At 46.3% G+C, this 15000-nt stretch overlaps 2 protein-coding genes across 2 annotated transcripts in view; one reads left to right on the top strand and one right to left on the bottom strand.

Annotated features, from left to right (window-relative positions):
* The window catches only part of LOC135115088 (uncharacterized), a 70774-nt gene that overhangs the window by 2704 nt on the left and 53070 nt on the right, over positions 1–15000 (bottom strand). Inside the window, 6 exon segments of the mRNA XM_064031580.1 lie at positions 54–132; positions 134–505; positions 508–618; positions 620–790; positions 792–1030; positions 1033–1256. Coding sequence (XP_063887650.1) covers positions 54–132; positions 134–505; positions 508–618; positions 620–790; positions 792–1030; positions 1033–1255 — 1195 coding nt within the window. The 5' untranslated portion in view covers position 1256.
* LOC135115087 (uncharacterized) lies at positions 1625–7986 on the top strand. The gene is made up of 3 exons (XM_064031578.1): positions 1625–1689; positions 5436–5908; positions 7802–7986. The coding sequence occupies exons 1-3, from the start codon at positions 1625–1627 to the stop codon at positions 7984–7986; spliced, it is 723 nt and encodes a 240-aa protein (XP_063887648.1).

The raw sequence follows: 15000 nt of genomic DNA, 5'->3' as shown, positions 1-15000 counted from the left end.
GAGGGAGCACTGACATGTGGGGAGGGTACCATGCGGGGAGGGGGATAACTCACCCATTTCGTCGATGAGCGGCGCCATTTTCAGCGTGGCCCCCACCAGGATGACTGACATGAGCAGCAGGATGAGTCCCGTAAGCCATGATGGACCACCGCACCTTGCGAGGCATCTCATCGTCGTCCCTGCGCCGCCGCACACGCGCCCCGGCGCCATCTGCAACGCGCTGTTCTCCCTGCTCAGACGAGACTTCTTCCTCTTGGCTGGTTTCGGTTTTTGAGGTTCGGGCCCGGTAGGAGCGGAGGTTGTGGTGCAGCTTCTTGATGTCTGCAGCCTCCAGGTCCACGGCACTGAGGTTGATGAGCGAGCAGGAGGTGGTAGCGAGCAGCGGCGCCCCCAGTGTGGCCGAGATGGCGTTGGTGCTGTTGTAGCTGTAGCTACAGGTCACCTTCTGGGGATTGTAGCAAGCCGAGTACTCCGAAAGGACGGTCTGGCCGGGAACTTCGGAGTGGTGGTGATGGGCGGCGTCGGAGGTGAAGGAGTGCGGGGGAGAAATCCACCCAGGGCACCGACCGCACTGGCGGTGCACGACTGAGGCCGCGAGAAGTCTGTGGTGGACATGTCAATCGTAGGTGTCCACTGTTGACTGGCGCATGAGGAAGAGGCTCTGGTTGTCCGAGGCGCTGCGTATGGATGATTGGCGCGTGAGCCTCAGCGAGGACGACGATTCGGTGGTGGCTTGTCGCTGCAGGTCACGAATGAGTCGTCGGGTGGAATCCGCAGACTCTTCCGTGTCCCTGTCGTCGCAGGGGTTCTCGGGAGCACCGCTTGGAATAGCCGTAGCCGGAGTCCGAGGAGTCGGTGGTCCACTGGCGCCGCAGCTCCCGCGCTTTGGGGCGCCGCAGGCACTCGTTGTCACACGACTCGGACGTCCTTTGTCGGCGTAGCTTCACCTGCCGAGGCGGACGGGACACGTCGCTGTTGCTGCTAAGGGGACTCCTGGTGGCGCAGGTAGCGGCCCCCCACGGCCGCTGTAAGGGCGCTCCATGCCCACCAGGTCGGCACCCCACACCTGCGCCGCGTGAGCCATGTAGCGGAAACAGTTGTCGGGGCCGAGGCCATCGTAGGAACGGTCGACGGGGGCGGGCGAGACGAGCAGCTCATCGTCCGTGCTGGTGGCCTTGTCCTCGCACACCACCACCACCTGGGTCCCGCCCTCCTCGCTCATGGCTACCGCCGTGTCCTCCTCGTCGTGACCCATGCTGGCAACACACGCCCTTGCTCACTACACTACACTACACAACACACACACACACACACACACACACACACACACACACACACACACACACACACACACACACACACACACACACACACACACACACACACACACACACACACACACACACACACACACACACACACACACACACACACACAATTATCTTTTTCTTTTCATCGCAGGAATGTCTATGCATTGAGTTGAGATCTGTTTTCCCTCGTGAATGAGTTTCCGGCGCATTAGGACTCCTCTCCCTTCAGCTGGAAACAATACACCGGGCTCAATACTCCTCCCTCGCAGCGCGGGCTGACGGAAGCAAGAGTTGTTCACACCAATTTTGTAACCATGGAAATCTGTGCCGTCTCTGAGCCTCGCTTCTCCACACTCTATAAAACTCCCTCTAATTCCAGGCATTTTTCCCGCTCACGTATTTTGGCAACGCTGTAAAAGTCAGGAGCACACTCGTATCGTCTCTTTTGTATATTTTGGGGGGACTTTTTCTTTGTTGCAAGTCTCGGGTGTGGACTGTGGACTGTGGAGGCGCTGGGGACCATAGGAGCCTCGCCACCTTGTTGCCGGAATGTGCTACCCTATGTGTGTCTGTGTGTACGTACCGTTTTACTCGTAGACGAATAAAAAGGTAAGATTCCGTGCAAATTCCCTGTGCCCTATCCTACTCCATTTCCTTCTGCCCCCTCTCTCTGCTGCCTCTCCTCCCCCTCCCTACCTAGGCAGTCTGATACACTACCGGCCGAAGCACACTCGTAAAACGGAGACTTTATGCCCCAGTACCAGTAACTCCGATATTCGAACAACACTGTGTAAAATAGAATAGACATCAGGAGGGTCACGCGGCCGGGAACCAATATTTACAGTGTCGCGGGGAAGCCAATGCTGGCCGCCACCGACGACCTTATCAACCTTGAGCAATATTTCCCGCCGGAGACGCGCCCGCGATGCTCCCTCCGTCGTCAGGGCATCGTAATGTGGGCGTTGGCGCTGAATCCGCGGTGGAGTGGCGGGCGGGGACTCGCTCTAAAGGCTTTTTTAAGGGAGTTTGATGGGATGGAGATGGGCTTGTGCGGCCAGGTGATGGTGAGGGGTGGTGGTGGTGGTGGTGGTGGTGGTGGTGGCGGTGGTGGTCTGTCAGCGCAGAGGATGAGGGAAGGGAAGAGGAAGGAAAGCAGAAGGCAAGATGGAAGGCAGTCACTACTCAGGCATGTAAATGTGAGGAAGAGATAGATGGGATGGGGTTTAAAGGGACGCTGGGAAAAAAGAAGAGGAGTAGGGAAGATTAAAGGGAGTGATGTTACGGAAGATGTGGGTTAAAGGGACTATAGGAAACAGAAGAAGAGGAAGAGGAGAAGGAAGAGGAGGAAAAAAGAGACGGAGAAGGAAGAGGAAGAGGAACAGGAGAAAAGAGTAATGAATGTTAACAAAGATGACAAAACACAAACGGAAAACAAGATAACAACAAACAGCAAGAAGGAGACTGAAGGACAGGGGGTGAATGGGGGAGGAAGATGCTACAGGAGATGAGTGTCAAATATTAGAAGAAGACAGAGAAAAGAAGAAAGATGAAGAGGATAGTGACTGAAGAGGATGAAGTCACGAGAACACTAAGGTAAGCGGCGGAGGAATGAAGAGCGCCAAAGATCAGACACGGAACAGAAGAGGAAGGAAAACACACCTCGTTGATAGTAACAGCAAGAGAGGAACACGGATATTTACAGCTACCCCGGAGGGAGGGAGGGAAGGGGGCGAGGAGTCTGGCAGTATGGGGGGCGTTATATAAACACCTTGAGGCATCCCCGGAGAGAGAGAGGAGGCGTCCCGAGGCATTGTGAGAGGTAGGGAGGAGGGAGAGGAGAGGCTAGGTAGAAGGGAGCAGCGGCTGAGAGAATGGTGAAGTCAGGGAGGATGGGGGAATTGAAAAGACTCAGAGAAGGGGAGGCAGGAGGAAAGAAGAGGCATAGGAAGGAAGAAAAGAGACAACAATTGGTATTGAGAGAGAGAGAGAGAGAGAGAGAGAGAGAGAGAGAGAGAGAGAGAGAGAGAGAGAGAGAGAGAGAGAGAGAGAGAGAGAGAGAGAGAAGCTGGAAAGGACATGCAAAGAAAGACTTTAGTAGGAAAAGAGCAAAGGTAGGAAAGGAGGAAGGAGAAAGCAAGAAAGAAAGGAGGAAACGAGGGGAGGAAGAGAGACTGACAAGAGAAAATAGAATGAGGGGGATGGAAAAAGAGGAAATAGTCTCTGGGAAAAAGGTAGAGAGAGAGAGAGAGAGAGAGAGAGAGAGAGAGAGAGAGAGAGAGAGAGAGAGAGAGAGAGAGAGAGAGAGAGAGAGAGAGAAGGGTTGGGGAGGTCTTTGTGTGTGTGTGTGTGTGTGTGTGTGTGTGTGTGTGTGTGTGTGTGTGTGTGTGTGTGTGTGTGTGTGTGTGTGTGTGTGTGTGTGTGTGTGTGTGTGTGTGTGTGTGTAAAATTCTCTGAAAGAGTCTTGGAGATGCATGAGCATTTGAAGGCAATTTGAAGAAAAAAGAGGAAAAAGAGGAGTGAAGAGGAGGAGGAGGAGGAGAAGGAAGAAAAGGAGGAGGAAGGCGGTACAGATGACGAGGAAACAGGAAGGACACGCACGAACTTCAAACACACACACACACACACACACACACACACACACACACACACACACACACACACACACACACACACACACACACACACACACACACACACACACACACACACACACACACACACACACACACACACACACTCATACATCTCACATAACATCTCATAAACAAGACAACCACAGAAGAAAATGGCTTCACTGAGAGCTGTCATAAAATTAAGGAAGTTAGCCTGAGAGGACGGGGAGAAAAGGAGAGCACAGGTTGGAAGGGAGGCAAGAATGAGACCACTGATGCGTGTGAGTGAGACCGCCAGGGAGTGTGAAGGAGGAAAAGGAGGAAAAGGAGAGACACACATTGGAAGAAAGGAAGAAAAATAAAAACAAGAGGGAGTCGAATACATGACACAAGGAAGGAAAGGAACGTAGAGTGTGAGGGCAAAGGGAAAAACGCTAGAGAGAGAGAGAGAGAGAGAGAGAGAGAGAGAGAGAGAGAGAGAGAGAGAGAGAGAGAGAGAGAGAGAGAGAGAGAGAGAGAGAGAGAGAGAGAGAGAGAGAGAGAGAGAGAGAGAGAGAGAGAGAGAGAGAGAGAGAGAGAGAGAGAGAGAGAACACTGTTGCTAAGTGTTTGTACTTGTAAAGAGGAGGAAGAGGAGGAGAAGGAGGAGGAGGAGGAGGAGGAGGAGGAGGAGGAGGAGGAGGAGGAGGAGGAGGAGGAGGAGGAGGAGGAGGGAAGGGAAAGAGTAGTAGTAGGCTCCGGTGCCTCTGAATTAATGCTACACACACACACACACACACACACACACACACACACACACACACACACACACACACACACACACACACACACACACACACACACACACACACACACACACACACACACACACACACACACACAGTGATACACTTTTTCTTTTTACTTTTACAAACTTGATATTAGAGCGAGCGAGCGAGCGAGCGAGCGAGAGAGAGAGAGAGAGAGAGAGAGAGAGAGAGAGAGAGAGAGAGAGAGAGAGAGAGAGAGAGAGAGAGAGAGAGAGAGAGAGAGAAGAGAGAGAGAACCGGACCTCTGCTCTCCAGTGTCCAAAGTTTGATAGATTTTCAGCCTTTGTTTATTGAGTTTTTCTTTTGTTCTCGTTTCCTCGATTTTCATTTGTTGATTTTGACAAAAGGCTTCGAGGCATTTGTTATTAGTGGTGAGAGAGAGAGAGAGAGAGAGAGAGAGAGAGAGAGAGAGAGAGAGAGAGAGAGAGAGAGAGAGAGAGAGAGAGAGAGAGAGAGAGAGAGAGAGAGAGTATATAAACAAACAAGTAAACAGAAACAAAAACTGAGAGACAGACGGCGTAGTGGAGGAGCCGTGGAATAGTAAGATGAGGAGGAGGAGGAGGAGGAGGAGGAGGAGGAGGAGGAGGAGGAAGAGGAGGAGGAGGAGGAGGAGTGGCGGGTTAAAGAGGAGACGTCCATATGTGGTGAGGAACGTGACCCAACGTCCCTCACTTGCGTCACCTGTCCCCCACTACACCTGTCCAGTATACACCTGTCCCCCACTACACCTGTCCAATATACACCTGTCTCCCACTACACCTGTCTTCCACTACACCTGTCCAATATACACCTGTCTCCCCACTACACCTGTCCAATATACACCTGTCCCCCACTACACCTGTCCAGCATACACCTGTCTCCAACTACACCTGTCCAATATACACCTGTCTCCCATTACACCTGTCCAATATACACCTGTCTCCCACTACACCTGTCCAATATACACCTGTCCCCCACTACACCTGTCCAATATACACCTGTCCCCACTACACCTGTCCAATATACACCTGTTCCCCACTACACCTGTCCAGCATACACCTGTATCCCTACACCTTTGCAATATACACCTGTCTTCCACTACACCTGTTCCCCCACTGCACCTTTCCAGCATACACCTGTCCCCCATCACACATATGTACCACATCTGTCCACCACACCGCTCCTCTTACCACACCTACGTACTGCATCTATCCTCTCCCCTTCCCACCACATACCCCAATACACACCTATTTCTCACCACACCTGCCACACCTGCGCTGCATCACTCCTGTCCACTACACCTGCACACTTTCTCAATACAATCACCATCGCATTGCCTCCTCTTGCACGCGCTAAATCTTGCATCTTTCTCCCGCTTATTCTGTCATCCCCTGGTCTTGATCTGTGCGCTGCTCTCACTACCACAGTAAACGTTTTCTTCCCTCGCCAGGACAGTTTTCAAAGGCCACAGAGAGGGTTAGTTTGACTCTCATGGAATCATCATTAAATTATCATTACATCCATAAGACAAACGACCTTGAAAAAAGCTTAATAAGTCCGAGTTTGTTAAAAGTTGTGGAGATAAGGTGAAACGTTTAGGATTGTGTAGGTGGGTGGTTGTGGTGGTGGTGGTGGTGGTGGTGGTGGTGGTAGTGGTGATGTTACCCACCCAAGCCTTTCCTCCCAGCCGTGGTCTTTCATAGCGACCTTCCCGCCACGAAGCGATTTTAAAGAGAGAACATTGGTTGTCCACTCTCTCTCTCTCTCTCTCTCTCTCTCTCTCTCTCTCTCTCTCTCTCTCTCTCTCTCTCTCTCTCTCTCTCCACCTGCTAATCTCTACAGTTCACGCCATCTTGTCTAATATTCCTGTTAAATCACCTCTCCTCTCTCTCTCTCTCTCTCTCTCTCTCTCTCTCTCTCTCTCTCTCTCTCTCTCTCTCTCTCTCTCTCTCTCTCTCTCTCTCTCTCTCTCTCTCTCTCTCTCTCTCTCTCTCTCTCTCTCATATGCAATCCTCTTTCCTTAATATTTCCCTCCACTCCCCTTACCACCTTCACCTCTCCTCCATGTACCTCCACCTCCCCTCCACTCCCCTCCTCCACAAATCATGCATAATCACAGCCCATTCCTGCTCAAGCTCACTCCGCCTCCACCTTCATCTCACCCCGCACTTCTCTCCACCACCAGTCCACTCATCATGCTTCTGATAACAAACTTCTCTCCACACTCCTCTCATTCCACTCTCCACTTGAGCTTTATCATTGCTCCTTTGCTGCTCACTTCATTATTATTCATTACATCAATCTTATTAATTCTGTCTGTATGGGGTGATTTATTTTCCTAGAAGCGTCTTTTTATTCATTGATTTTCGTTTATTTACCATGTACTTTACTACGTCTGCCACACTTCTACTAGAAAATACTCTTCGTTTTATCTACTCATACTGCTCTCTTTACTGTAGCTATTGTCTGCTTCATTAACGTCCTTTACAACTTTTATCCTTCATTGTTCCTTATATCTTATTTATGTACATTGAATATTTACGTTGGCACCTTATAACTACAGTATATCTATTTTGTATCCACGTTAAGACATCATCTCATTCAATCTTACAAAAGAACATAAGTACATAGGAAAAATAAGGGAAGCTACAAGATCGTGTCAGTCTCACACGTAACAGTCCTTGTATGTAACATCGACCCTGTCACTTCACACCTTCCTTCCTTCTGCCTTTCCTTCATATAACCTCAGCTTCACAACATTACCTATATTCCACCACATCTAACCACTTCACTATAGACCATTTGTACGATTTAAATTGCACCATTACTTACACTCACTTTACAACAGCTAACCTCTAACCTCACCACTACACGACATTACTTTCCTTTTTAACAACCTACTCCAGCTGAACACCTAACTGCTTCACCACACGCCATTACAACACATCACACCTAACCACTTCACCACACACAATTACTTCACTTCACACAACCTTCAGTTCTACACCAATCCATCACCTTCATAATCCGTACCCACTGAAATCCACTTTAACACTCTTCACTCCACTCATACCACTCATCCACTTTACCAGCCCTCCACTCCCCACCCCAGAGAGCCCAATCCTTCTCGAGCCACTCCTCTCACGACGTGCCGCCATCCAGGAAAACAGGTTTGGCCTCTGATAAGGCCATCCCAGCCCTCATTTGGCGGGCGACCCTCGATCTAGGCAAGGCAGTGAAGCTATTAGAGCACCACGCCTACCCACCCAACCACTAACCCACCCACAGACCCACCCACGACCCACCAGGCAGCCACCCACTTCGCCTCAAGCCCATCTAGAATAGCATACCTGATCATCTCTCGTTTTCTTTGATAAGGGAAAAAAACGCGATCCTCAAAGAGACGTGATATTTGTCGATAACGTGGCTTATATTTATCGAGAGGCTGAAGACCCGCACTTAGAGGAGGAAGCCTCGTTTATTTGGGAAGAGGTAATGTTGCCTTTGTGGGAGGGGAGTTTTAGGAGTGCGTCTTGAATAGTGAGTGCGTCTGTCCCCGCCCATTAGTGTGTTGTAAAGAACGCAGAGGTGGTAGTGTTGGTAGTGTTAGGTAGTGATGGGTGAAGCCGCCGCGTGTGGTCTGAGAGAGAGGTGAGGAGAAAGGTTTGATTTGTGAAACTGAGGGTGTTCTTGGGGATTGTCACGCCAGGTGTTCCAAGTGAGTGTGATGTGTGGAATGTAAATGCCAGGGAGAGGAGGAGGAAGAGGAGATATGCTTGAAATAATGTGCTTGCAAACAGTTATACGTACTTGACTGATATGATGTGTGGGAGTGTGTGCCGCCAGAGAGAGAGAGAGAGAGAGAGAGAGAGAGAGAGAGAGAGAGAGAGAGAGAGAGAGAGAGAGAGAGAGAGAGAGAGAGAGAGAGAGAGAGAGAGAGAGAGAGAGAGAGAGAGAGAGAGATCCATAATCCTATTGTCTTTAACCTTTAAACTGTTAACTACGTATTGTAATGTAATCGTTTACTGATATTCGGATGAACATGAAATACTGAATAGTGAGAGAGAGAGAGAGAGAGAGAGAGAGAGAGAGAGAGAGAGAGAGAGAGAGAGAGAGAGAGAGAGAGAGAGGTCTTAAGATAAATCAAAGGCCCAAGCGTCAGAGTACAGGCCAGGTGTCGTGGCGCTCAAGGGACTGTAGCTGTAAACACTGATGATGAACGAACATTGATCCTTGCCAAAGCGAACACGTGGCGCGAGTTACGACGTCTGATTGTCTCCAAGATTAAGGTCTTGACTGGTAGGAGGACTCACCTTGGCACAGTTTGCTTGTATGTGTTTGAGTGCACCTCTCTCTCTCTCTCTCTCTCTCTCTCTCTCTCTCTCTCTCTCTCTCTCTCTCTGGGTGTCACTGATGGTTTAAAGAAAATTGTGCGAGTGTTTACGTGTATGTCTGTGTGTTTCTGTGTGTCTGTGTGTACGTGTGCATGATAAGTATGTTTAATCTTCATGTGTTGGACTAGTTGTTTTTATGAATTCATTTTTGTAATATTGTTTTTTTTTGTATCTTAATTATTTTGTGTGCTTTGAATGAAAAGCTTTAGACAACGTGTGTGTGTGTGTGTGTGTGTGTGTGTGTGTGTGTGTGTGTGTGTGTGTGTGTGTGTGTGTGTGTGTGTGTGTGTTTACCATCACTCCCCTTCATGAATCAAATCGATGTGTGAGTGAAAATCTGCCACTCACTCACTCACTCACTCACTCACTCACTCACTCACTCACTCACACCATCCATCATCTTCTCCATCTCTTTCATCTTTTTTTCTTTTTATACAGAACACTTAAACCACTCATTCTTTTCCTGCTGCACTTCATTAGCTTCCCACGTGGGCGGCGGTCGGGGGAAGACAAAAGGTTTAATTCCACCTCTTACGATTTATTACGCGTTGGAAACCGTCACGTTTATTTCCGAACGCCGAACTGAACAGCACTGAGCTGAGGTGAACTGAGCGGCTTCCTTTGTCGATACAGAATACTACGAGAAGAAAGACTGAAAAATGCATCGAGTATTGAGAATATTAAGCTCTTGTGCTGAAACTCTTTGTTCTCTCATCTGGTCTGTTTCGAAGGCCTGGGAGGTGATTGGTCGGCTTCTCACGTGTGCCTTTTTCTTACCGATGATGCGGAATAATGATTAAAGGATCACTAAAAATACGGAAAGCCCTTGGAATTCCTTATAACTTTCACTTTTGTAAGAGGAGGTGCTTCGTAAACATTCGACGAAACTCTTGTAACTTCCACTATTTTGAGTTAGAAATGGTGGAGGTTACTGTCTTAAATATCTGACAAAACATTTATAATTCCACTGTTTTAAGTCTGAAGTGTTGAAGATTAGTTTCTTAAATATTTGAGAAAACTCTTTTAACTTCCACTATTGTTAGTTACAAGTAGTGGAGGTTAGGTATTTAGATATTTGAGAAAACTTTTATCAGTGAGAAATATTTGCAATTACGTGCTTAGATACTTGACAAAACTCTTCTAAATGCCACTATCATAAGTTATAAGTACGTAGTGGAGTTTAAACGCTTAAATATTTATGAAAACTCTCATAAACTCCTCTATTATCAGTATTATCATTTGGAAATATCAGTAATTAGATTCTTAAATATTTGAGAAAACCCTCATGAATTCCACTGTCACCAGTTATAAGTAGTGGAGGTAAGACGATTGAACATTTCTGAAAACTCTCATGAATTCCACTACCATCAGTTGGAAGTAGTGGAGCTTAGGCGCTTAAATATTTGAAAACACGGACCATTATCTGACCAAAGTGCGCCGCGGAATAATCCAGTATTGCATTATTCTTTTATTCCTGAAGGGGTGAGAATTGTTTGACGAATGAAGACCCGAATTTAACTGGCTCTCCTTTCTCCCTTGTTATTATGCAGAGAGAGAGAGAGAGAGAGAGAGAGAGAGAGAGAGAGAGAGAGAGAGAGAGAGAGAGAGAGAGAGAGAGAGAGTTGTGGCGTTTGCAGTTTCCTATAAATGTATTGGGTGTGTAATTCTCAGTTCTAAGTGTACTGTATTTCTTTTGATTTCTTTAGTTCTCGTACAAAATAATTCATTAACCTGATTTTTTTTTCTATTGAGGTGAGTCTATTTTGTTTACTTTTGGTTTGTTTTGCTTTAATTTGTTTTACTCTTTTTCAACTTTACTTTGTTCTTCTTTATTTTTGGTTTTCTATATTTCAGTTATACTTTTCTCTACCTTTATTTTCCTTAACTTATCCTTACTCTGCTTTACTTTGTGTTGCTGGATTTTGTTTTACCCTGTTTCAGTTCCCTCTCGTTCACTTACCTTTATTGTATTTGCCACTTCAGAGAGAGAGAGAGAGAGAGAGAGAGAGAGAGAGAGAGAGAGAGAGAGAGAGAGAGAGAGAGAGCATTCCTTGATTATAAATGTGATCTAGACTAGCACTGAAGAAAGAAAAAAGAGGAAAAGGGAACGTAACGAAGGATTGGATTGGAAGGAGGGAGGACGAGGAAAATGGAAATAAATTGAAGGAAACGAGGAAAAATATCGGACAGGGAGACTCGAGGAGGAAAGAGGAAATTAAGAAATGAAATGAAGAAGGGTATGTTTTTATTTATTTTCATGCTTTTCTCTCGCTTCCTTATTATTTGTTGTCTGTCTGTTTGTCTGTGTGTGCGTCTCTTTTTCCTCCCTTTTGCCTGTTTTCCTTACTTGTTTTTCCTCTCTTTCCTTCCAGCTCCTTTTTGCCGTTATTTCCTATTTTTCTTCTACTTTCTTTCCGTTTCTCTTGTTTCCTTATTTCCACCCTCCGTAGTAAAACTAGTTTGATTTTTCCATTTACGTTTTTCAGCATTATTCGTTTCTCTCTCTCTCTCTCTCTCTCTCTCTCTCTCTCTCTCTCTCTCTCTCTCTCTCTCTCTCTCTCTCTCTCTCTCTCTCTCTCTCTCTCTCTCTCCAGTATATATCGTGATAAGAATAAATAAGAGAAAGGAATGCAGAGCCATACTGGTATATATATATATATATATATATATATATATATATATATATATATATATATATATATATATATATATATATATATATATATATATATATATATATTTTAGAACGGAGACCTATCGTACTACTGAGAAGGAAAGAGAAAAATGGGAGTGAGGGGGAGGTAAAAATAGAAAAAAAGAATATGTGAAGTGGAGGAAAGGGGAGAGGATTGAAAAATACAGAGAGAGAGAGAGAGAGAGAGAGAGAGAGAGAGAGAGAGAGAGAGAGAGAGAGAGAGAGAGAGAGAGAGAGAGAGAGAGAGAGAGAGTTACACTGGCTATGAAGGGTGTAGTATTGTCATGGGTGGCTATGCAGTGGTAGGGAGATCGGGTGGAAGGGAAAGACTGACTTGTACGTGAGTGAGAGGATTAAAAGGAGAGAGAGAGAGAGAGAGAGAGAGAGAGAGAGAGAGAGAGAGAGAGAGAGAGAGAGAGAGAGAGAGAGAGAGAGAGAGAGAGAGAGAGAGAGAGAGAAACAACACACACACACGCAAAAAATAAAAAAAAAAAGGAGGGTTGGGCGTCTAGTGTAGGGCAGAAAGGTATAGAAGGAATACGAACATCATATTTTGTGGCGGCGGTATAATGCGAAGGGTTGATTGGGAGGCTGAAGGAAGGAAATTGGCTTGAAGGGAAGACAGAAGGATGCGACGGCAAGAGGAAAGATTAAAGGGACAGGGTATGTCTGTGGTACAAGAAGGAATATTGTAGTGGCCTTGAGAGGTGAACAGAGAGAGAGAGAGAGAGAGAGAGAGAGAGAGAGAGAGAGAGAGAGAGAGAGAGAGAGAGAGAGAGAGAGAGAGAGAGAGAGAGAGAAGGAATAGTAAAGGGAGAGAAAACAAGTCATACAAGTAAAGGAACATACAGGAACACAAAAGAACAAACAGTAACACGTGTTAGGACCAGACGAGGCTATTTGTTATAAGCTGCCCTATCTAAAGTGAGTGACGTAGGAGAGTAAAGGTGAAGGCTCCTCCCCACCCACAGTTCCCTCCGCCCGGGCTGTCAAGAGAGGAGGAAATATTTGTACCGCAGTATCGAAAAATTGAATGGATATATTTTTGTTCAGGAAAGAAACAGGAACTACCACTGCCACACCCGGAAAAAATGGTCAGTGTCGGTCCATCAGAGGAAGCTTCAAAGGACGGATATGTGTGGTAACATTTAGAAGTACGAAGTGAAGATTGCCACCGTAATGTATAGTCACATCTCAAGTTACGAGTTAGTGTTTAAGTACTTGTTTAATATAGGTTGAGAAAGCTGTCTCTTATTTTTTTTTTTTTTTCAGCAATGTGAAATGAAATAAAAGTCGATAAAATGAAATAGACATAAATGAAAAGTAAATAAAATAACATAAAATAAGTAAATGAAAATAGTAGTAAATAGAATAAGGAATAAAGTAACATAACAAACAAACTTACTACCAACATAATTTTTGAAAGCTGCAACTTATTCTACTCTTTTTTAGGAATGACATTAAGCGTGACCTTTTTTTTTCTTTTTTATCATTTATCATTTATATTTTCTTGGCCACTCCTCCAATAAAAAACAAAAAAAAAAAAATGAAACGTATACAATTCCAAACATTAACGATGCAAATGAAGAAGTGTTTAGCTTCGTCTGAGCAGAAATTTTTCACCAACCATCTTAGAATTAAAAGTCTTACACCTTTCTGTTATATTTGATCGATCGAGTATGAAGAGATGTGCATTAACATTATCAAATCCCCTGAATAATTTAAACACCCCATAGTAATATGAGGGAGAGCCAGGGAGGGCAGTGCTGTGGAGATAAGAGCATGGCAGGAGTGAGGCAGGGCATGGTCGGAGGGTATAGCTGGGAGAGCACTGGGCCGAGGGAGAGTGATGGAAGAGCCATAAGGGAAGAGGTGAGAGAGTCATGAGGAGGGGGAGAGCTAGGGGGTGGGAGAGGGAGGTGCTGGTAGTATTAAGGGGGACAAGAGAAGTGTTTGTGTCGCAGGAGAGTAATGTCAAGAGAGGGAGGGGAGCGTTCGGAAGTTTTGTTGCATGGAGTTAGCGATGATAGTGTTGCTAAATATAGTATTGCAAAGAGGTCGGTGAACAGAATACTGCAAGAGAGAGAGAGAGAGAGAGAGAGAGAGAGAGAGAGAGAGAGAGAGAGAGAGAGAGAGAGAGAGAGAGAGAGAGAGAGAGAGAGAGAGAGAGAGAGAGAGTTGCAGGAAGCTGGGCATTATTGTTTTGTTTTGAGGGGAGAGTTGAGAAATATCGTTTAGAGTTCGTGATCATAGTTTTGATATAGTACTGCAAAGAAGAGGTTGGTGTTACAAGAGAGTGTTGCAGAAGGAGGTATAGGAAATTGTAAGAGTGATGATAGATTTGAAGAGTTGCAATGATAGTGGTGGTGAATATAGTGTAAAAATATAACAAAGAAGAAAGTGGTGCTTCAAGAGAGAGAGAGAGAGAGAGAGAGAGAGAGAGAGAGAGAGAGAGAGAGAGAGAGAGAGAGAGAGAGAGAGAGAGAGAGAGAGAGAGAGAGAGAGAGAGAGAGAATTTTAGTCAGTGTTGCAAATGGATACGTACGAAAATTTTTGTTGAAGTTTAAATGACAACGTTACTGAATATAGTATTTGGAAGACTGTAGTGAGGAGTGATGTTGCAAGAGGAAGTGCTGCAGAAGAAACAGTTAAAGGGAGCAGTGTTGCCTAATGGTGCGGCAGCAGGGTATGGAAAGGTGTTGGTGATCAGGGACACGGTCTTCTCAGCAGGTGAAGGGCGGCAGTGTCATTGTCAGGTACAGGTATAGAGCGTGACTCTTCCTCCTCCTCCTCCTCCTCCTCCTCCTCCTCCTCCAGAACAGTCTCATCCTTCATCTCCTAATCGGTCTCCATTTCCTTTCATTCTGTTGCTGCGCCTCCTCTTCCTCCTCCTCCTCCTCCTCCTCCTCCTCCTCCTCCTCCTCCTCCTCCTCCTCCTCCTCCTCCTCCTCTTCCTCCTCCTCCACTTATACAGACGAATTTCTTATCAGTCCTCAATTCTTATTTACCGGTGTGATGTCCTCCTCCCCCTCCTCCTCCTCCTCCTCCTCCTCCTCCTCCTCCTCCTCCTCCTCCTCATTCCGTCGGCAAAGTCCTCGAAACACGAAGTTCCTCTCCTTATTTCTTCTCTTTCCCCTTAAGAGCATCTTGAAGTGGGCCAGACGCATTGGGATTAGGCAGATTGAGACAAACAGACAGACAG

This window comes from Scylla paramamosain, chromosome 28 (assembly GCF_035594125.1).
Source record: "Scylla paramamosain isolate STU-SP2022 chromosome 28, ASM3559412v1, whole genome shotgun sequence".
Taxonomy (NCBI): domain Eukaryota; kingdom Metazoa; phylum Arthropoda; class Malacostraca; order Decapoda; family Portunidae; genus Scylla; species Scylla paramamosain.
This window is presented reverse-complemented; position numbering and strand designations above follow the sequence as displayed.

What these genes read in the sequence shown, in the direction of transcription:
- LOC135115087 (XM_064031578.1), top strand. Translation starts at nt 1,625, where the DNA reads ATGGAAATCTGTGCCGTCTCTGAGCCTCGCTTCTCCACACTCTATAAA. An exon ending in AAAACTCCCTCTAATTCCAG is followed by an intron (nt 1,690 to 5,435) that starts GCATTTTTCCCG and finishes ACACCTGTCCAG; the next exon opens with TATACACCTGTCCCCCACTA. An exon ending in GCTCCTCTTACCACACCTAC is followed by an intron (nt 5,909 to 7,801) that starts GTACTGCATCTA and finishes CCACTTTACCAG; the next exon opens with CCCTCCACTCCCCACCCCAG.